General features: G+C 38.9%; 2 protein-coding genes across 2 annotated transcripts in view; both read right to left on the reverse strand.

The window, feature by feature from the left end:
- The window catches only part of LOC135593190 (probable cadmium/zinc-transporting ATPase HMA1, chloroplastic), a 35,987-nt gene extending 22,172 nt beyond the window's left edge, over positions 1 to 13,815 (reverse strand). The window contains exons 1-5 of the mRNA XM_065083050.1: positions 13,067 to 13,815; positions 9,530 to 9,680; positions 9,242 to 9,426; positions 6,025 to 6,171; positions 1,147 to 1,342 (exon numbers count right to left, since the gene is read on the reverse strand). Coding sequence (XP_064939122.1) covers positions 1,147 to 1,342; positions 6,025 to 6,171; positions 9,242 to 9,426; positions 9,530 to 9,680; positions 13,067 to 13,678 — 1,291 coding nt within the window. The 5' untranslated portion in view covers positions 13,679 to 13,815. The remainder of the gene's footprint in view (positions 1 to 1,146; positions 1,343 to 6,024; positions 6,172 to 9,241; positions 9,427 to 9,529; positions 9,681 to 13,066) is intronic.
- A 1,863-nt stretch (positions 13,816 to 15,678) lies between these two features.
- Positions 15,679 to 17,807, reverse strand: LOC135593193 (glucan endo-1,3-beta-glucosidase 11-like). Its single transcript, XM_065083052.1, has 3 exons — positions 17,625 to 17,807; positions 16,191 to 17,522; positions 15,679 to 15,949 (listed from the first exon to the last, which is right to left on the reverse strand). Exons 1-3 carry the CDS (start codon positions 17,695 to 17,697, stop codon positions 15,915 to 15,917), a joined length of 1,440 nt encoding a protein of 479 aa, XP_064939124.1. The 5' UTR covers positions 17,698 to 17,807; the 3' UTR covers positions 15,679 to 15,914.
- Positions 17,808 to 23,849: the final 6,042 nt, after the last annotated feature.

Raw genomic sequence — 23,849 nt, forward strand, 5'->3', positions numbered from 1 at the left:
AGGGCAAAAACCACAAACAGTAACTAATATCATATTAAACATTTTCAAATAGCAATTACAGTCCACAAGCAGATTTTTTACATCAAGAGTTAGAACTCTATACTGACAATTTCATATAAATAAGGCTCAAGGCTCAAGATTCAAGTATAGAATTCAAAATAGTGATCTTTTAAAGCATTGGAGAACCAACCATAGGAAATCTGAACAAATAACTTCATGAAGGCAATTAAAGAAATTCTTCGAGCCCACCCTACTAGGTCAGGGTGTGATTCCTTGATCATTCTCAAGCCAACGCTAAATTCCCACTACACGTAGAGTGCCCTCCAAAATCAGATACATAATATATTTTATTTACTGGTGCCAGTCTTTAGAAAGCTTCACATGAAAAAAGAAACTGAAGGACAATAATGTTTACATTATTTTCATGCATAATAACAGTGCCAGTTAGAGTAACTCTTTGAGTATAAGGAGATGGAAATTTGACTGGTGGAATATTCATCTTAGTGACAATATTCTATATTTTTATAACGATATAAGCTAAAAGGCATTCATATTTCATATAAATTTAAGCTATTTTTGTTAATGACAATAACAGTTCCAATATTAAGATTACAGGGACACAAGTAACACCCCCCACCCAAAAATGCGATTCTCCTCATTCTGTCCACTGCCACCCACCATCGAACTGCCTGCCACCTCCTCTTCTTCTCTTGATCTCCCCCTTCCCTTTTCTTTGTTCCATAGAATGATGATTTGAAATTAATATGATTGAAAGAAGCCCCAGCATGTCTTATCAAATCAAATATAGGTGAACAATGATGAGTCTCCAGTTGTGATTATTAGTCATACAACTCATACCTATTACATCAATAATGAGCATTAAGAAGTATTTGATTATGATCGTAAAAGATTTTTTATAAAGATGGTAACATGAGATCACATGAACTGCAGAAGAATAAACCATGTCCAAAGGAATATATTTGTCATAAAAAATCACATTTTATGCTTTGTGACATAATCTTTAAAGACAATGCTAAAAGTTCTGATTAATCCTCTGAATGATACAAAGTTCAGTTCAACTTGTTCAAATTGAGACAAAAAAATAAGATGCCAAGATGATAATTATTAAAGTTCTATCAAAATTACCTGAGTTACCAATGAAGGGCCACTTAAAAATAAAAGGTCCCAAAAGAGCGACTCCCAAAGATAGGGCAACAACAACCTTGCTATAGTACTCGCCAAATTCATCTAGCCACCTTTCTAGTTTTGGCTTATTTAGTTGACCTTCTTTTGTCAGCTCAACAATCTTGTTCAGTGTTGAATCCTCCCACGACTTAGTTACCTAAAGCAGGAAAAATAAAAGAAACAAAGGTATAACTTGATTAATTCTAAATCACAAATTGATAATTAAAGAAGACAAAGAAAATGGGCCATGATTCTGCCCCTGAAGAGATGGACAATAGTAATTATGACAAACTTTAAGCAATAACCCACAAAGTAACTCCAAGACAGCAAACTTGTTACATCTTCTGTGACAAGGATATAGAAGAACAAAGCTTCACGAATAAAACAATTACAGGTCTTGTTGTTTTAGCTTTCCTTGAATGCAGTCTGAAGTAGGAATTTTCAATGCAAGCCTATACAAAGTTATTAGAGTGAATCTCTAATTTTAACAATTGGATCATGTGCCACCAAACAAGAATTAAATGCCATCAACACCCCAAGTTATGCCACCTGATAGGGTGATACTTGCCACCAACATGAAATACATCATCATACCAGACCAAGAATATCCAATATCAAGGACTGCAATTTCATGCCAACTGGCCGTGTCGGTCTTTGGCTGGTCCGATACATACTGGGTTGTACCAATGTACCGATATATGGTACATCGGAACGTGCCAATGGTTCCAAAAAATGCCTAGAAAATATCTAAACATACATGAAAATTAGGGAAAAAACCTAAATTAGGGCATTTTAATTAGAACTAAATGCAAATTTAATTCTATTTCAATAAAAAAAAAATTCCAAATAAGGAAAGGATAGTGGATTTATCTTTTTTGAACGTTGATGAGCAGCTTTGCAGCATGTTCGGAATGGTTTTTCCATTGATATTGAACAAGAGTGAGAATTTGTGAGAAAGAGAGAGTGATTGAGTGAGAAAGAGTGTTAGAAGATTTGAGATTGAAATAGAGTGAAAGAGGGAGAAGGAATGAGGTTAAATAGGCATTAAAATGGGTCCAACAGTTAAATTAACCGTTGGAACAAATTCAATCTAGGCCCTTGATTGATTTCGGTCATTTTTCGTGGTACGGAGAGTGTATCACCTAATACCCCACCCCCCCCCCACAACTACTATACTGCTGGGTATAGGGTGGTTCACATTTCGATCAACTGTCGGACCGATACATACTGCCCGTACCATACCATTTCGAGCAGTATGTCAAACCATGTCCAATATCATTTCAAGTTGTTCCTTTTTCCTAATTTGTTTGTTCCAATCAATAGAACCAATTAAACCTGGTTGGGTCTAGGATTGCAGTAGATGAAGTTGTCTGGTTCGTGTATTGGTCAGCCATCGAATGCCAATCTGTACTAAATGGTATGACCAAAATTACGATCCATGCTTTAGGGTACCAAACATTGCTTATGCTATAAGCAAGCTGAGTATATACAGTGGCAAGCGAAAAGGAGTAATTTAGATGCTTTAGAAAGCCTTTTGGTGGGCCATAGTTTACAAAAGATATAATGCAGACCAGAAGTGCACTTGAGGTGACTAACATTCTGCATCCTAGAAAAAAGACAAGATAAATCCCCTGCAGATTGTTCACCAATTAGAAGAATGAAAAAGTGTGTTTCCATTGAGAAGTGTAATTTTAAGATTTATTTAAAAACTTGACATAATTGAACTTTGATACAAGTACCTGAGGGTACATATCATGAAATCCAACTCACTATTCTAAAAAGCAGTTGTGGACTTGTGGTATATGGACCATATATGCAACTATCCACATATGTGGCTGGCTGCGTGTTGAGCCCGCATAATCACTATAAAATGCAATCATATGACTACATATGAATACCGAATGGCATAGAATGCATTTTCTAACATTAATCCAACTATTTTTGTAAAGGTATATACTATATACTATATAGTTGATTTCAAACTTTTAAAAGGAATAAATATATGAAAATCCCACCAGCAAAGATAGAAATAATCATCTTGCCTTGGATTGATGTACCAATCTATACTGGTCAGCAAAGTTTCAAATCTCGACCATGCCAGCCAATACGGACTAGTACTTACCAATCCAGATATTTAAACATATAGCTCAATACAAGCACAATGCTCATGACTTATAACTATACTAGTTTATTCAATGGTACCAAGATTTTATATTTTGGGTATCAAACCCATGTGTGGTCGATAGTTGGACCGATATGAGTCCAATCCATTTTGGCATACTAATAAATGGTAAACCGAAATATACCACAGTACAAGAAGAGGGAGGTGCAGGGTGGGAGAAGGGCAACTAGTGTTTTTAGGGATTTTTATTAGGATAAAAAATTAAAAATATAGAGCCAATTAATTGTTTCACAAGTGGATTGCTCAAACCATGTCCGAGACTGCCCGGTTTGTTGATCATTGAATAATACCAGGCAGCACTATAATAGTTCCATACAATCCCAGAACCAATATTAAACTAAAATTTAAATCATTGTTGGTCAGTATGTAAACTACATACTAGGACAAAAATGACTCGTATTGATGGTATATGTGTACCAAAGTAAATCCACTATTATATCAATTGATATGGGTTTAGCATGGTATGGATCCGATATAGGTCAATCTGACTAGCATACATAATTGATTTCTGACCTTTTAGGCTCAACCAATCACAAATCTTTCTAGTTCCATGTGTAGATCTACTGGCTTTGACCACATGCAGCATCAGTATAAGATTTGGTCTACCAATATTATAAACACTGGACTAGTACAAGAAATATGTTATACCAATAAATCATCTAGCCCTTGGAAGACTTGATATCATTTAGGCTTAGATGGTGAGGTTTCAAAGACTTGGATGCTTGATATATGTATGAAACATGTTAACAATTATCACAATTATCAACTTTACTCATTGAGCCTTTATATATTTTTTTCTTTATCTAGATATTATACCATAATACAGTATGTTGTCCTAAATGATATGTATCAGCGATTTAAAAAGACGCTTGGGCGCTTGCCTAGGCGCTCGGGTGAGGCGAGGTGAGGCCCGAGCGCCTCGCTAATCTCCCAAGCGGCGCGCTTCAAACAGGCGCCGCCTGGGCGCTCACCCGAGCCCAGGCACTAGACGCTTCAGGCGAGCGCCTGGGTTAACCAAGGCGATCGAACCAGGATTTTAGGTCTGGTTCGGTCTCCGATGGTTAGTTGGTTCAATCGAACCAACTAAAACTGATATAAGTGACAACCGAACCCTAACCCTCGCCGCTGCCGCTCCCGATGCCGCTGCTCGCCGCTGTCGCTGCTTGCAAACGCTGTCGCCGCTCGCCGCTCGCAAACGTTGCCACTGTCGCCGCTGCCGCTGTCGTCGCTCGCCGCTCGCCGCTGCCGCTTTCTCTTTTCTCAGTCAACAGGCTCAGCACCCCTTTACACTTCCGTTTAACAATATACGTATATTATATACTGTTAATATTATTAAGTTTATTTGAAATGATTAATTTTCAATACTGTTAATAGATTAATAATATATTATTGTGATTTTGTATCTTAGATTTTCTTAATTTAATAGCATATTTTTATTTAAAATTTTAAATAATTATATTTATTAATTATATTTTATATTTTTATATTTTAGCGTCTCGCTTCGCTCGGGCGAGCGCCTGGACGAGCGCCTAGCGCCTCGGGCATTTTTGGACCTTGGCGCCTAGTGCTTTTTAAATCACTGTTATGTATAATCAAGATACTTGTCAAACATGATTTTATAAGACAGGTACCATAAATGAATATTATCCTAGTCTCCTAGACCTTTCAATCAGACAAGCAGCTGCATTGAGCATACCATATCAAGTACAATAAGGCATTGTTTGGAAAGAAGATCGATATGGTATGATCATTGGCTTGCAAGAGGTGTTTTAAAATCAAGTGGTGTACTCCAGTTGAATCAGATGTTTATTAGAAGGCAAAGGGAGCAGATTTTGTCATTAATGCAAGATAGCCATTTCAGTTGCCCAAAGACAGATTATTTGGTTGGAAATCACTAGAATTAAATTTGGAATTCAAATTGTGCAGAAAGACAGTTGCCTAATATTACAAAAACAATTAGCATCAGGAAAGCATGGATGATACAAAAGAACAAAATATTCCAGATCAATGATATAAAATTGGTTCATTTAAAAAAGATTGCTGAGATATGCCTTCACTCTTTAGTCAGCAATCCAAGGAAGACTCCTAAGTCAAGATAGATTAATCAAAAAAGTTTTGCATAAAATTAGTTGTGTTTTTGGTAACAGAAATGCAGAATCAGCTAATCATTTATGCTTCACTATTTAATTGATCAGAAACTTGATGTATTTTATTAAAATCTCATATCAAGAAACATCCTTCATCAAGAAGTTTGATTATTTTGTAGTTGTAGAGGCAAAAATATACTCCATATCTTGAAGGAGCTATGGATTGGTGCCATTGCATAACATATCATATTTGGATTGCAAGGAATGTAAGATCTTTAGTAAGAAGTTCATTTCAGAAAATTCAATGAATATAAAAATTGTAAGACTCAAGTTTTCAGTTGATGTGAAAGTGGTGGATGTTCCTAGTAACCAAGCAATCGATTCTACCTATTTAGTTTGTAAACAGTGTTGAGAGTTGAGGTTTTATTGGTTGTTTTTTGTTGTGATAAACATAAGAGTCCATGTAAAATTGAAAGGCACACAGCATAGTTCTGGAAGACATTCATGAACATTTAAAAGTTTAAGATGATCTTAAATGATGGAAAAAGTTCCAATGAGGTTCAATCAAACCTTTACAACCATCATTCCTTCCAAGTTCTGTGCACCACCAGGAATTGCATCTCCAACTCCTCTTTCTAGCGGCTTGGTTTCACCGGTTAAATGTTCAATAGTAATCGTTGATGCCCCTTGAAAAACTTCTCCATCTACCGGAACAGCCTAAGAAAGGCATCACTCTGTCAATCCTAAGTAAATAAGCACTGAGGATATCAAGTGATCCTTTAGAGAAACAAGAAGCATAACATCACACATCTCACATATTAAAACCACTCTAGGAACAGACAAAGACAGAACAAGAGAAGTCACAAAGATCATAAGTGCTGTGTTTTCAATTTTGAGAGTGTTTATGGAAAGAACAAGCAGAATAGCATCTGCATGCCACTAGGCCAAGTATTATTTGCAACGTTGTATGCAGAATTAATCAGATATAAAGTGATTAAAGTAATTCTTTAAACAATAATTTGCAACAGAATAGACAGTGGACTAGTGGAGACGCACCTTGAGACAGTATGGCAGAAGACGGGCTACAAAAAATATATATATTATGAGTATGGTTCAACCAAAAGCAAGGGCACTTAACTCCATTTTAATCAATGCATGTAACAATCTACAGGATTGTGCTTCCTGCCTTCCAGGATGTCCAAACCAAGTCAGGTTGCAATCTGGATTCTTGACAGGTGCTTTACATAGGACCTAATGATGCTTCAAGTCAACACAACAAAAACCTAAGATGACTCATCCTATTGACTCTTTTAAGGTCCCCAACTCACCTCACAAGGATTTCGATAGATCATACTCTATGATAGTGAGGCAATGACTATTATCAAATTTTACTTGGAAAAGAAGAGGACTAGAAGAAGAAAAGAAGGAATTAATAAACAAATAAATAAAGCCACCAAACAGGCAAATCTGCAGCAGGTGAATGCAGAAGACTCTCTACTGCTGGCAACAAGACTTAAGGAGAAGGATCAAAAAAGAAGTCGGGAAGAAAGGGATAAGATATCAACATGACCAGAGAAGGGCATTGATGATCATTATTAAAAAGCCCTTTCATGAGAAAAAATGTGTCTGTAAGCACAACTCCATTAAAAAGAGTCCATATGTGATTTGACAAATTATTGCCTAAAAAATTGATAATATATCATAATTGACACTATGACAGTCAACTTTAACAACAACCCATAAGCAAGGCAAGTTTAGGAGACTGGAAGTCCAGAATATTTTCCAATTAACCAAAAAAACTACTTGGAAGGTAAAAGCCCTAGGTTACAAGTTTCCCAAAGAGAGCAAAAAGAGCCAGCCTCCACAATTAGCAATTTATCTATTGTTAGCATATTCAAGATTCTCCATACAATGAAAAGGAGGATTGGCAACAAATAACATTCTGAACTTGATCGATTACCAAATCACCACCAAAAAAGGGCAGCGAACAAGATTGTATTGGTCCAACCATAAGCAAGGTAATTAACATCATGCCGCACAAATTAATACATGTACCAAGTACCAACCTTCAGGTTTGTGCTCACTTGATGTCAAAACTCAAAAGAATGCCATGGAGGTCCAACCTTGAAATGTTTCTTTTTCTCACTAAACTAGAAAAGAAGAGAGTTACAAGGCCACTACATGAATATATAGCAGGGCTCACTAAAAGCCCCCTTCTGACACGAATTAGTTTTACCTACTTTCTTGAAAATGAAAAGTGCATTCATATCAAACTCCACTCCACATATGTACACATAGGAAAACAAACCCCAACAAATGTAAACAGCTTCAAAGCCTTTAAAATTATTTATAGAGCCAAAAATGAGGAAGCAGTAATGCTTCAGTAAACAAGGTTGGATGATTTTAAATGCTTTCCATGCTAAAAACATGAGGCTTCACTGACACAAAGTTGCATATGCGATCGAGTTGGTTGTCCACTGTTGAGTACTACATTTTGTAGCTGACATCAAGGTTTTAATAGATGCATCAGCCCACTTGTACCCCTCCAATGGCACAAGGGATGAGAGCTGTCCCACATAGTACCTATGGGATAGTTCATCACATGCATCGAGCCCGCTTGTCATTCGTCACAAGTGCATGGGTGTTTATTGTTCATGGACTTGCCTTTAGACACCCCTAGCGTGACCATTCAAGCTCGCATAAGCACTTGGTAGCCTAATAAATCTCAGATGCCTTTGTTTGCTTTTGCAGTCCTGGCTTCAAGTGCCTTGGTTGTGTGATGACCACAGTTTGACTGCACATTTACTAATTAACTAACTTAATCCTCTCTTGCAATTTCTACAGCACTACTAGAGGTTGAAAGTAGGTTAGCTCGATAGCTAGTAGGTGTAGCTTAGGATGCCACATGACTTAAGCAAAATCGACTATGAAAAACCAGTATTGATACCATAGAGGCATAGACTTCGATTTCACGTAGGAACTGGTGAATGGACCATTTCCATTTCGGGCGGTCCAGTTCGATGCATTAAAAACAAAAATAATAATAATGTTCGGGGCCATGACTTCCCCTTCTCTTCCAAGCCCACCGCCTCTTCTCTAATATTTCACCCTCTCCTCCTCCTTTGTCTCTTCCTCTTCCTCTTCCTCCTCATTCCCCCTCCTCTCTGTCCTAACATCCTCCCCTCCTCTCCCTCCCCTGACAGAGTGTTGGTCCATACCATTGTACTGAATGTCAGTACTAGCAGTATATACCGGTCCAGCCTGGAACTGGTAAGGGTTGGTCCAGCATGAGATTACAAACCTTGATTGATACTAGTATATTGCATTCACTTATAGTTTTTAACTTTTTTATTATTTTATTCGATATTGGATAGTATAGGCTGATATACCACCTAGTATATCAGTGTCACTCTGGACTAATAGGTTACCAAAGCCTGTACAAACTGTTTTCTAAGTGTTTGGTTCACATTTCCAGGATAACTGCGAACAACATGTTAGTTTCAAACTAAACGGTTTTCAAAGCAGCATGCCAGGCATCAACTTGACAACAGGCATAGTAGAGAGTGTATTAACAACTTTACATGATGGGATCAACAAAGTGTCAATACCTACACAAGAAAAATACCATGCACAAAATACACTATGGCAAACATACATGAAAACTTCTTTGGGGGAAAATATTCACAAAGACTTGAAAGTAAATTATCATCATCATGAAAGGAGTATCATAAAATCTCAAAAATCATCCAAATTTACAAACAAAAGTTATCAAATATTTGGCACAAACCTCACCGGCCCTGACCAGTATATATGAACCCACTTCAAGATCACAAACTGGAACTTTTGCATAATCCAATTTTGAGAATTGAGGAGGTTCATCACCATTTACATCTAACAATAGTGCATAATCTGGAAAGTTGTCTTTGAGTTCCTTGACATCAATCATTGATTGGCTGGTAAAATACTCTTCGGCTGCAAACAAGATTGTGCATTCAAAATTCAAACTCAGTATAACCTTGAGATGCTTCCATAAACATTTAAAATATAAGAGCCAAAAAATTGAATCAAGTATTACCAATGTGAGCCAGGTTAAACATTGCAAGAAGCAGGCCACCTTCTAACGAGTTCCCCATGAATACTGAAGCAAAGGCTGCAAGGGCCATGAGCACGTGGATATTCACTTTTCCAGAAGCAATGATCACAATGGCATCAAGTGCAGCCGAAACCTAAAAAGTAGAATACAAGTGACCCAAGACATGCCCACAACAATAAAAAAATTATGACAACTTAAATTTAAAGTGTCGATAAAAGAAAATACAACATATTAGCAAAATAATGCACCACAGACACAACAAGTAGGTAAGACAAGTACAAGGTTGGTTTATGCTGGATTTATTTTTCGAAATTAAATTTTATCAGCAAAATATAAAGCAGATAATGACCCACTTGAACATAAAACTTGCATGATATTACCAGATAAACTTCTCAGCTCAAACCATGAACTCTATAACTATGCTAGTGCTAGACATTATTGGCCGATAATTTTGAAATTCCAGATAGTGTGCATTATAACTTTAAAAAATGGATCTCATGTGAGAGCAATGAGAAGATTTACTTGGAGAATTCACTTATCATGTGCGTAACAATTTACCAAAATGTAAATGGCTATAATTTCAACTTAGCAAAATGTACTAGAAGCGAGCAATTGTGAGAATCATGCTAGGTGGTATCAGCTAGTTTTCACATGATACACCTGATCAGTATCAGTATTGTACAAGCCAACAATTTTTCAGATTTTTCATCCTCACAATCAGAAAACCATCGACATCTACTAGAATTAATCAATTTCGATCAAAGTTAAATGATTTTAACCAATTCTAACCAATTTAAAGCCTAACAAAAAGAGGGAAGGAGCAAAAGGAGGAAAAGAAGAGGCAAGTTAAGATGGAGAAAAGACAAAAAAGAAACATATGATTATAAGAGTAAGATAAAAGAGGAAATGTTGCCACTATTGCATATGACATATGTTATTGCTTAAAATATCGCATCTGGTGTCTAACACCACTATTGTAGTGATCATTGTCCAAGGAATATAGAGAGAGGAAAAGAGAGAAAGAGTAGTCATTTCTATTGATACTATCAAACGGGAAATATTACGAGACTTAAAATTGATCTTGTGAACACTTTCTTCAAATAAAATATTGATTCCTTGTCTGAATTATCCTAACCTTGAGTCCTTGACCATCACTGAGCTTTGGAATTTAAAACGACATATATACAATAATCATGTTCTATAATAGTATCTCCATAAAATATTGATTTTGTGATAAAAACATCATAGATATCTTAAATTAATTAATTTCGAAAATTTTTGTTATCTTCTTTTTTTTTTACATTTCAGTTTTGTATCTTTTAATGTATTAATTTTTAGTATTTTTCATCATTAGCTGTAATGCATAACGAGGGTGAGAGAGTTTTTGGCACATAATCTTTGTATTTCCATAAAATATATTTTATTTCTATATTTTATTATTTTATTATTTTGTTTTTTGAGTTATTTTCTTGGCTGATCTTATTCACAATACTGATCTTATGAACTATGGTGAATGACTTTAAATACAGGTTGGACCCTATCAATCCATCTAATCTTACAGATCTGACAAAGCACCAAGCATGGGCTTCTTTTTTTTTGAACTACAGAACTACCAAGTGATACAAGTCGACATAGCAGTCGTTACCTCGATATCATGTCAGTCTGATAGATTCTCACAATTGGCATCAATGTGCTATCCGAGACCTTGATGGTGAGAATAAAAAGTTTCTAGTGAAAAAGTAGACTTCCTATGTACATATTGTAGAAGTTACCACGAGCAAGGCATTTCAGCTTTAAAATATTATTTGAGCACGTAGAAAAGAAATCATATAGTACATATTCCAATCAAATTATAAAACAAGCATATTTCAATTGTAATGTCAAGAAGGTTGTACAACAAGCATGTGAGTTTAAGTCCTAAATAATAAAGTACCATTTCCATTTATTATCATACTAGACTGCACATATCATGCTGAGACGATAATTGAACCAAGAAAACTCCATCAGGCCTCCGTAACAGCAGTATGCCAAGTTTCTTTATTAATGGGAGAAGGAGATTCTAGCTCATACTCATTCCCTACGTAGAAGGAGAGATTTTCTTTTCCTTCATCCTCCAGTTTTTTCTTTCATTTTTCACCTTTTTGTACACATCTCAAACTGTACCAAGCCTATATTAACTTTATGCATTCTGACAGTACATATGAAACCATTTCATGTTTCAAAACCTTAAAAGCATGAGCCTGCAAAACATTCACCATTTCTTGGGACCAATTATATAATGTACCGATGGCAAACTCACTCAAATCCTCAACTTGAATAGTGGCTCCAATTTTCTCCTTTAGCTCCTCCATGCTGATTTATCGGTTGTTCATTGTTGCAGCCCTCTAGCCTCATAAATGATAAAACCATATGATTTTCATTTCTCAAGTATTATTTCCATTTTTAACCCTAAGCTAAAACTACAAGCTTATAAATTAAGATGAGTGTCATAACTAAGAGCAGAACACCACTTACAACTTAGATTTAACAAATTAAGTCAAAAACTACACCCGATGATCAAGCAAAAGAAGACTATGTGCTCTTTATAGAACAGAACTTTTGGGAGAATAGACGTTTACTGTCTTGTCAGATTTACCTATCTAAACATTAAGAATATATTTGATATCCTTTTAAAGTCACAAGATATCATAAATATCCTTCTAAAGTTATAAATGAATTGTGAGCATGTATGTAGGATTTTAAAGGACCATTATGTCCTCCTTTTTGCCATCCAATGGGTCAACCTGAATTCCCCAAACTAAATCATAATCAATATTTCCATGGGAAAAAAAGATTTGAGTGAAGGATCTAAAGCCCTCAATACATTATCTATTATTTCCAAAAGTGTTATCTTGATTTCTGTTCCAATAGAATGATGGCTTATATTAGAATGAACATTTACTTCCTAAATATATCAGCTATTTTAGCTGATAAAGGTTTTGATAGTTTATCGCAAGGTCTGGGTCCGAATCCCACCTTTGCCACTTACCTTTGGCCAAATAAAAAATAAAAAATTTACTTCCTAAATAAAAAAATTGTCGTAAACCCTTCGGCCAGGTTCATTGCAAGATTAGACACTGGAGGGTTACTCACTGATTGTATGAGGTTAAACCTCGACAAGGTTAATCTCCTATCTACAAACTAGAATTCCAGGTTCTCTAAAAAGTTTGAAACTGAATCTCAGACAATTTAACTATAATTCAATCTTCTTTATGTTTACAATTCACTTGCAGTAAGATTAGCTTAGTTATTTTTTTCTGTTATTGTTAGAGGAGACATTTTTCATGCGTTTACGGATCTCTCAGTTATTGCTATTCGGAATCTCTAATTCTACCAAACGTGTCTCAATTGATACAAGTTCATCCAAAAGGAACGCTCAACAACAAGTATTAAAAGGCTTGGCAATCCTTTTCTTGGAAGAGAGAGAGAAGGGGGAAGAGAGGAGAAAGAATAGGTAACATCTATAAGTTATGGAATTACCCCAACGAGAGGGAAAGCGACTGCGATAAGGGCATTCTGCAATGGTTTGCCCGCTCGACCAGGCAGTAAACAGTGGCAGGCAGCAGCAAGGAGGAGCAACACCATGGAGCAGCAGCACAGCTGCAGGTGCTCCCGGAGGAGATCCGCCAGGTCTGCCCACCCTACAGCCTTTGCGAAGCGGAGGACAGCCTTCTGAGCTTCGTTCGGAAGCCCATCTTCTCCATGGCCATGACTATGACCATGCCCATGGTGGTGGTGATGGTCGTGGTCGTGGCTGTGGCTGTGGCCATGGTGACTATGGTAACTGTGGCTACGGACACCATGATCGGCGTTGCCGTGCGCGCTACAGCATAGAGGACGGAGGATCCGGGGCCCGGAGGGCGGGTAGAGTAATGGGCTTTTGCTGAAGATCAACGAGGAGGAGTGAGCAGAGGAATTGGGGCGCCGATAACGATGGACCAGGGTTGGGGTTCTGTAGTTGAATGGCGAGGAGGAGGACCTTCGCTGTTGCGTCGCCCTCGCCCTCGCCCTCGTCGTCCTCTTGCAGATCGGGAATTGATCGAGCGCCGCCGGGCTGTTCCTACTGCGAGTTGCGAATGCGAGGGATTCCATCCGTCTTCCTGGCGAGACGGAGCTACAAAAGGTGCATCGGCTCAGTCCGGAAATGGCGAGGGGACGCGGGCGCTACTTGGGGAGGTTGTGGTGCAGACTCCTTTGGGATGTCAACGGACCATCCACATGATGTGCTCACCTCTTGTCATCGCTCATCGAGTCTGTGTTATTTCTCTTAATTCGTGTACGGACTTCTTGCATGGCTCCATTGTTTGTCATAGAGTTGTTGGACGAATTTTTCTTGGAGAAATCTAATCGGATCGGTAGACTGGTAATTTTATTCTGAAAAGTAAATAATTTTGAACGAATTCTAAAATCTTATATTTTCACCTTATTACTAATGTAAAAAAAAAAATTATTAAGAAAATTTTAAACGATTGTTTTTAATACAATCGATTCACTCTATGGCATCGAGCAAAAGGGAAAAAAATAAAGAATATTTTTTTAAAATTATTTTTTAAAAATTCGCTCAAAAAATTTAAATGTGCCGCGTGTACAACTCCTACTAAGAGAGACTGTAATCAATAATGAGCATATTCTGACATCTCCCTTGCAACTATAGTTAACCGTCACATTAAAACTATTGTGGCACCTCAGAGTTGATATAGTATGCACACACGAACGTAACATTTTGGACTCGTACGAGACAATCACCTGTACCCGTGCCGGTAGCATAGACTCGTACAAGACAACCAATTATGTCGCGCGCACCTAAGGCTGTACAAGACGACACCACACAATACGGAGCCCCTCGAGAATGTGCGAAGCAGCACCATGTGGCATAAAGCCGTGTAGGTCGGTCAGCGTTATACGAAGTGTGCGGGTCAATCGCCCAAGGTGTCAGCAACTATTAATGGACCACGTATGGTTGCCCCTCGACTGCGGGTATAAAAGTCGACCCCCATGTCAGTGCAAGGGGTCAGATCTCGGACACTCAAATCTACCCCATCACCACCATACTAACTTAAGCTTTAGAGCGATTGAGTCGAGATTTTCCCTTTCGATTTTGACCTATGTGCAGGAGCCTAACAAGGAAGGAAAAATAACCTAACTCTATCTCGGATCGGCTCAACATATGACATCCCGACCCGACCTAACACCGATTCTCTCTAGCCAAGAAGCCACATCGCCGATCAAATCGAGCCGCGCTGACAACTCAGCAACGACGTGAAGTTGCACGACACATCTCAAGCTAACCACATTTAGCTCTATGGCCAGCTGCGAGGTGTCATCAAAATCAAGCCTTAGATATCCTTACTACATCATTTAATTGTAGTGACAGATGAAATATTAGCGATAATATGATGATGAGATTATCAACAAAAAGTAACTGAGGGGGGATGTGGGATAATATCGCCAAAAAGAGCCACAAAATCAAATCTACTGAGTCAACGAAGGTTATGGCACTCAAACGAATAATTTGTTTTGTTGCTATAGTTAAGCTACCAAGACAGACTCTTATTGTTTTAAGATAATTTCGAGCCTTGAAAGAGAATCAAACAACAAAAATATATTCAACTTAATTGTAAAAAAATTCAAAACTTTAGTCTATCCAATGGATCTTCTCAGATTGAACCACAATCTCTAGTTATATGGTTTCAGCGTTCAGCATCCACTATTAAGTTATTATATCTTCGTCCTTGTTTGAAGACATACCTACGTGATAAAAATAAAAAAAAATAATAATAATAATTCTCATTTAATTTTGAATAATTTTTCTTCAGTTCAATTTTAGTCTTCAGGCAAATTTCAGCTTTAACATTGATTTAGGTGCTTCCTCAGGCCCTAATGCAGTCGACATGGCTAATACTCAATAATTGGCAACATTGTACTATCTTACCTATTAAACCTTTCTAATCTCACGCACTTGCCGACCCACCAAAGACCTCTTTTCCTACCCACATGTTGTGTCACAAAGTTCATCTTCTCTTGCACGTGCCACAACGCAAACCATCAACCGGACTTGGTCACGTGGCAGACCGACTGTTCAGATCCAATGGTACCGAGTACAAAACGACATGCATTGACGTTGGTGAACGTTAAAACAAACAAATCCCACGCCATAGCTGTCGTCCACTAAGGGAAAACAGAGCGACCGTGAATCAGTTACTGCGTCGGTTCACATGCCGTTCACATGCTCTGTTACGGTCTTTAATAGTCCAATAATTACCACAAACTACAACATATAATGCAGCCACCCAAAGCCGCCCATCGCTTCCATTATTTGCAGCACAGCTCAGGCTCCCGACGGAAGGGCACAGTTACCAATCCCTGCAACATGACCAAAGTGCAACAGTGATCAGTCCGCAAAGATATTAACCAGAATCGCTTACGTCATGACAGCGCCGAAAGACTCCGCACATGACGCAACACGTCACATCGTACCACACTGGACACGGCTTCCCGCACCCACTTGCTTATGGGAACGGCGGTAAATTTGTGGCCATTTACCGCGAATGCCGAACCATGTGCGAACGAGCGCGTATATTACGTGAGGTTAGGGGACACTTACTGGGTGGCTGCGAGACCACGTAGGCGGCCCCCTCGAAGTCGCATGTCCCCATGGCCCGGCCTTTACTCTGGTAGTAGCTGTTGAAGGCGTACGACGCGTGCGCCTCCACCGTGTCGGGCTCGTAGCACGCCGCCCCTCGCTGGATCGGTCCGCAGTCCGCTCCCCCCTCGCCGCACGCGTAGTCCATCGCTGCCTGCAGCCGCGCCTTCCCCACCATCGCGTTCGCCACGCACCAGCTCTCCCCCGTTGAGCTTGTCCGTACCGTGCCGCTCGAAGAGGACGGTGGCAGCGTGGTGGAAGGTCCTTTGCCCCTGACGTCCTCCCACCTTAGGCCGCCTCCGTTGCTCCCGCCGAGAGTGAACTCGACGTCGTAGACCTTCCCCTCGTCTGGGTAGAACAACCCGTAGTTCCTCTCCGACGTCGGGCCCGGCTTCTGGTTCTCGTTGAACAGGGCGAAGAGGTAGACATCTATGTCGGCTTGGGGCCTCAGCGGCGTCCCGGCATTGCCCGAAAGGACCCGCCTGATCAAGTTCCCGTTGTATGCGGCCGCGTTCGCTTGCCCCGCGCCCGTCTCGTCGGCGTCGCCCTTGGACGGCCATCCCGTCTCGGAGATGGCTATTTTGATGTCCTCGTACTTGATGGCGGACATGGCGGCGAAGACGGCGTCGATCTGGGCATCCAAGAGGCTGTAGTAGCGGAGGCCGTTCCCGGAGTCGACCACGCCCGGGTTGGGCCGGAAGAGGGCATAGTCGAGGGAGATCACATCGGCATTAGCCTCGTAAGCGAAGAACGGGTAGGCATTGACCATGAGGTAAGAGCCCGTTTGGCGTAGGAACTCCAGCATCGGCTGCAACACCGACACAACAAGTTCGGGCCGGAACGAGCCGGCGGATGACGGGTAGGAGTTCTGGAGAGCAGTAAGTGCGATGGGGGAGGATATCTTGATTACACCGTCGAGGCGGAGGCTGGACAGGGCGGCGTGGACGTTCTGCATGGCTGGGACGAGAAAGGTGGTGAGGTTGCGAGGGTAGACGAACACCTCGTTACCGACGGCGATGGCCTGGATCTGAGTGGAAGGGTAGTAGGCGACCACGTTGCGCTGGACCCAGGCAAGGGCGAAGCCGGGGCGGGCCGCGGTGGACGCCAGGATCTCGTTGGGGATGGTGACCACCACCTTGACGCCGGTGCCCGCCAGTGCGCGGAGGAAGGAAGGGTCAGCGTCGTAGAGCTTGACATGACTGATGCCGTTCGACTTCAAGAGCTCCACCACCTCCGTAGCCGACGGAAGGTTGTTCGCCACCCGGCCATAGTTCACACCAACAATTCCTGCTTCTGCACAACACCAGAAGCACATTTAGCAGAAAAAGAAGCAAAACGGTGGTCAGAACAGAAGGCCGAGAGACGGCACGATGCAAGCGAACTCCCTTGTCTCACCTGCGGCGGTGGAGAGGAGGAGAAGCAGAGAACAACATGCGAAAATCCCCATGCTCCGTGACAAGCAGAGCATGAGAGGAAGAAGTGTCCCGGAGTGGCTGTCGCCGGATTTCTTTCACAAAAGGTGAGAATAGGGGGGGCAAGCAGCAGAATCGTGGGGGAAGTGGCGGAGATTAAGAGGTGACGAAGGTACGCCTAGAAGGGGTCGAGGGGGAAGGGAGCACGAAGCGTAATGTCAGTGGGGACGTGGTGGCCCCATGGTGGGCTCCACCCATTGTACTCGTGACAGCGGAGTGACGCACTGAACAATTTCCCGATCCGCCGCACTAAAGTCGCTATGCGGTAACTAATCGAAAGAAAAGAATACTACGAGCTTTCACGAATAAATGGACCGCACGAGACCGACACGATGAGTTGGCTATGTCACGTAGAGATAACTTTCTTTCACTAGGTGTTAGAATATGTAACCTTTTATAATTGAATAAGATATATAATAGAATAACTAATTGGATTCCGTTTAGTTATTCTCTTCGACTCTCTCCCCAAAATCCTCTCCCAAAATCAACGAGATCTCTGAACATATGGCATCAAAAGGTACGCATTGTATTATTAGATCTATGCATTGATTTCAATCATAGCATATAGGTTATTTTCGCATTAATGACGTAGCATAATTACATATTTTTATGCTTACAAATGGTATCAGAGCCAGGTTTTTTGAAATCATGCATTAGATCTGTAAATTAATTTACGATGCATAATTACCTTTATCTTTCAAGAACTGCTAGGCAGTAATGGTCACCGTCGACCTCACTGCAAATCTGCGGTTACGCCGAGTAGCGTACGCATTACAGAACTCGTCCCATATGCGGACATCACAGAACTTGTCCCATATGCGGACATCACAGAACTCGTCCCATATGATACGGACATTACAGAACCCGTCCACGCGACGGCATCACAGAACTCCGTCCATGCGACGGCATCACAGAACTCCGTCCGTGCGACGGCATCACAGAATTTCGTCCGTGCGACGGCATCACAAAACTCCGTCCGTGCGACGGCATCACAGAACCCCGGTCGCACACGGCCAGAATCCGTCCATGCGACCGTCGGTCGCACGTAGGCAGACAGCCCAAGTGGCGGCCATGCGTGAGTTGGCCGTGCACAGGCGGCGACCGCGTGCTGGCAGCAGCCACCCGTGGGCAGGAATCGTCGCAGCGGCAGCGGCCGCGCGTGAGCAGTAGCAGCCCTGCGGCGGCAGCGCCGTGGCGGCAGTGGCCGCGCGCAGGCTAGAACTACCGCTGGCAGTCGCGCACAGGCGGTCGCTGGCAGCCGCGCACAGGCGGCAGCCGCGTACAAGCAGCAGCGCCGCTCGCGCAGGCGGCGGCGGCAGCGATGGCAGATTAGGGTTTTGGCATATTTACGTTTTTGCCCTCGAGGCTAGGGTTTTAAAAAAATTACAGTTTTACCCTTTGCAAATATCGTAATTACAGTTTATGTTCTGTCAACATATTTACGGTTTTGCCCTCGGGTCTAATTTCTGCCAAATTATAGTTCTGCCATTCGCATATTTTCGATTTATATCATATCAAATATTTTCGGTTTTTATCATTATGAAATTGAGAAATTTAGGTTATATTCTCAATTATAAAATTGATAAATATCATTTATTATAATTATGATTAATTTTAATCATGATTATATTTTTTGATTATTTGATTGGATTTAATTTTGATTAAAAAAACTATAAATTATGGTTTATTTTATGGTTTTCTCATATGAATTATTCATTATATATGTGGTAAATAAAATTAAAATCCAATTATTGTTTTTGAAATTTTCATTTATTTATTCACATGTGTATGCTTGAAATTATCATATGAGTTTTATTAATGTTCAATAATTATTATTGTTATTTTATTATTGAACTGTTTTACATTATTGTTCAATAATTATTATGGTTATTTATTATTGAACTGTTTTGCATTAATATTCAATAACTATTATTATTTTTTATTATTGAATTATTTTGCATTATGTTCAATAATTATTATTGTTATTTTATTATTGAACTGTTTTGCATTATTGTTTAATAATTATTATGGTTATTTATTATTGAACTGTTTTACATTAAATTTTAATAATTATTATTGTTATTTATTATTGAATTGCTTTACATTAATGTTCAGTAATTGTTATGGTTATTTATTATTGAACTGCTTTACATGAATGTTCAATAATTATTATTGTTATTTTATTATTGAATTGCATAGCAAAATTAAAGAAATATTGATGAATATTATTTGTAGTTTATTTCCTTAAGTTTTATCTGACCAGTAACTGCCAAAGTGGTCTGGGATGATAAACTTTTGTGATATGAATTACAATAAAAATTTTGTCATTTTATAAGATATTTTTATTTTATATTATTGCATTAGTCTTGTAGCCACCAAAGTGATCTAGACTAATGACTTATAAAATAATATTAAAGAATTAGTCCTAAATGATATTAAAGAAATAATATTCATGATGGCACATATAATTATGAGATTTAGATAATCTCAAAGGAGAATCTAATTCAAATAATTATGTGATGGGGTAGGATGATACTATTTTAGATATCCTTGCAGTTTAGGGTTGTATACCCAAAGGTAACAATACCTATTCCTCAAGGATGGTATCAGTCCTCCAAAAATATTCTTGAGTGAACACTAGATATGTCAATATTTCACCCAAAGGTGTAATATAGATGATATCAATAGTTCATCAATTTTTTTTGACAAACTTAAAGCATTAATGTTGTTATATATCTTTTTGCAGTGGTACTTCCGCATATACATTCATATGCTTCAAGTGTCCCTGTATTTTCTGGATCAAATTATTCAGAATGGTTAGAGCATGTGCAATTCACACTGGGTATATTAGATCTTGATCTAGCATTACTTGTTGAAAAGCCTTCAGGATCATATCCTCAATATGGCTGACAAAGCTGCAAAACTTAAAACATTAGGCATGAATGTTGATGAATCTTTCCTTGTGCAATTTATTCTCAATTATCTTTCTTCTTAGTTTGGCCCATTCAAGATTCATTACAATACAAATAAGGATAAGTGGGACTTGAATGAGTTGACTGGTGTGTGTTTAGGAAGAATTGAGATTAAGGCAGGAAAATTCATATAATGTCATGACGACTACTCAAGGAGGTGGTAATAAGAAAAGAAAGTTGAAGCATCATCCATCAAAGAGATTTGCTAAGTCTGGAAATGTTAAACAGACTAATGAAAAGAAAGTCTTTACTGTAAAGTGCTTCTTTTGTGGCAAGAAAGGACATGTGAAGAAGGATTGCATTAAACGCAAGACTTGGTTCGAAAATAAAGGTATTAACTCGACCTTTGTATATTTCGAATCAAACATTACAGAAGTTCCTTCTAACACTTGGTGGATTGATTCTGGTGCTTCAACTCATGTTACAAATAACATGCAGGGATTCCTTTCAATTCGGAAACCAAAAGAACATGAAAGATTCATCATTATGGGAAATCGTCTTAAAGCGAAAGTGATATCAATGGGAACTTATCGTCTACGCTTAGAGACGGGTCACTTGATGGATCTTGTTGACACATGTTATGTCCCTACAATTTCTAGAAATTTGATTTTTCTTTCTAGAATTGATGAGTTGGGATATTGTATTTCTTTTGGTAGTGGCAAACTCAGCATATTTTACGATTCAATAAAAGTTGGTTCTGGAATTCTTTGTGATGGTTTGTACAGAATTAATTTGGATCTTGAGTTTGCAAAGACACTAATGACCTTGCAATCAAATGTTGGATTGAAACGTAGTTTCAATAATGAAAGATCTTCCATATTGTGGCATAGACGATTAGGGCATATCTCCAAGGAAAGAATTGAAAGATTAGTGAAGGATAATATTTTAGAACATTTAGACTTCACTGATTTTGATATTTGTATAGATTACATAAAGGGGAAGCAAACTAAACAAATAAAGAAAAATGCCACAAGAAGTAAAGAACTCCTTGAGATTATTTATACTGATATCTGCGGACCACTCCATATTCCTTGTTTTAGTGGAGAAAAATATTTCATCACATTTATAGATGATCTGTCCAGATATGGCAAAATTTATCTAATACATGAAAAGTCTCAAGCCGTTGATACTCTTGAAGTATACATAAATGAGGTTGAGAGACAATTAGATAGAAAAGTTAAAATTGTCAGATCTGACAGAGGTGGTGAATTTTATGGCAGATATGATGGATCTGGTCAGAATATTGGTCCTTTTGCTAGATTCCTAGAACAACGGGGTATTTGTGCTCAATATGCATTACCAGGTGTGCCACAGTAGAACGATGTTGCTGAAAGGCGAAATCGTACTCTGATGGATATGGTTAGGAGCATGATGAGTTATTCCTCTGTACCCGAGTCGATGTGGGGTGAAGCTCTTATGACAGCTATGTACATCTTGAACAGGGTTCCTAGTAAGTCAATTTCATCGACTCCATTTGAGTTATGGACTGGTAGGAAACCCAGTCTGAGACATCTACATATATGGGAGTGTCCTGCAGAGATAAGAGTATTCAATCCACATGAAAAGAAATTGGATCCAAGAACTATTTCAGGATATTTTATTGGTTATCCAGAAAAATCCAAGGGATACATATTTTATTGCCCTAATCATAGTATGTGAATAGTAGAATCTAGTAATGCAAAATTCCTAGAAAATGACAAAATCAGTGGAAGTGAAAAATCTCGAAGGATTAATTTTGATATTGAGGAGATTCAGGTTAATTCTCACATATCATCTCCTGTCCGAGAGATTGTTGTTCCTCAAATCAATGAGAGTATTAATGGGGGTGAACAACAAAATAACATCCAAGAACTCTTACATGATGTTGATGTCGCCGTTGATGATCTTGTAGAACAATCACAATTGGCAGATTTGAGAAGATCTCAAAAGAAAAGGAAACATGTCATTTCTGATGGTTATGTTGTATATCTACAAGAATCAGATTATGATATAGGAATAAAAAGAGACCCCTTATCGTTTTCACAAGCCATATAAAGTAACGATTCTGAAAAATGGTATGATGCAATGAAAGAAGAGTTAAAATCAATGGTACAGAATAATGTCTGGGATCTCGTTGAATTGCCCAATGATTGTAAAAGAGTCGGTTGTAAATGGGTCTTTAAGACAAAATGCGACTCAACGGGCAATATCGAACAATATAAAGCCAGACTTGTGGCCAAAGGTTTTTCTCAGAAGGAAGGCATCGACTATAATGAGATTTTTTCTCCTGTTTCTAAAAAGGACTCATTGAGAATCGTTATGGCATTAGTAGCTCATTATGATCTTAAGTTGCATCAGATGGATGTGAAAACAGCATTTCTAAATGGGGATCTAGATGAGGAAATCTATATGGAACAACCCGAAGGATTCATAGAAAAGAAAAAAGAAAGTTGGGCTTGTAAACTTAAGAAATCCATTTATGGCCTTAAACAAGCTTCCAAACAATGGTATATAAAGTTTCATAATACCATTACTTCCTTCGGATTTAAGGAAAACACTGTTGATCAGTATATATACCTGAAGGTAAGTGGGAGCAAGTTTATCATATTAGTCTTATATGTGGATGATATTTTACTTGCCAGTAGTGATCTTGGTTTATTGCACGAAATCAAGATATTTCTCAACAAGAACTTTAAGATGATTGATATGAATGAGGCATCCTATGTCATTGGCATTGAGATATTCAGGGATAGATCTCAAGGATTATTAGGATTGTCTCAGAAAGGATATATTGATCATATCTTGGAGAGATTTAATATGCAGCTTTGCTCAACCAATGATGTACCTATTACTAAAGGTGAAAAATTCAATCAAAACCAGTGCCCAAGAAATGACTTAGAAAAGAATCAAATGAAGAATATTCCTTATGGATGCGCAGTTGAAAGTCTACTATATGCTTAAAGCTGTACAAGACCAGATATCAGTTTTGCAGTTGTAATGCTGCGAAGATATCAAAGCAACCCAGGAATGGAACATTGGAAAGCTGCAAAGAAAGTAATGAGATATCTACAAGATTATATGCTCACATACAGGAGATCTGATCAGCTTGAATTAACTGGATATTCAGATGCTGATTTTGCAAATTGCCTCGACAGCAGGAAGTCCACTTCAGGATTTGTATTTATGTTAGCTGGTGG

Source organism: Musa acuminata, chromosome BXJ1-9 (assembly GCF_036884655.1).
Source record: "Musa acuminata AAA Group cultivar baxijiao chromosome BXJ1-9, Cavendish_Baxijiao_AAA, whole genome shotgun sequence".
Lineage (NCBI taxonomy): Eukaryota > Viridiplantae > Streptophyta > Magnoliopsida > Zingiberales > Musaceae > Musa > Musa acuminata.

What these genes read in the sequence shown, in the direction of transcription:
- LOC135593193 (XM_065083052.1), bottom strand. Translation starts at nt 17,697, where the DNA reads ATGCTCTGCTTGTCACGGAGCATGGGGATTTTCGCATGTTGTTCTCTG. An exon ending in CCTCCTCTCCACCGCCGCAG is followed by an intron (nt 17,523 to 17,624) that starts GTGAGACAAGGG and finishes GGTGTTGTGCAG; the next exon opens with AAGCAGGAATTGTTGGTGTG. An exon ending in CGTGGTCTCGCAGCCACCCA is followed by an intron (nt 15,950 to 16,190) that starts GTAAGTGTCCCC and finishes GTCATGTTGCAG; the next exon opens with GGATTGGTAACTGTGCCCTT.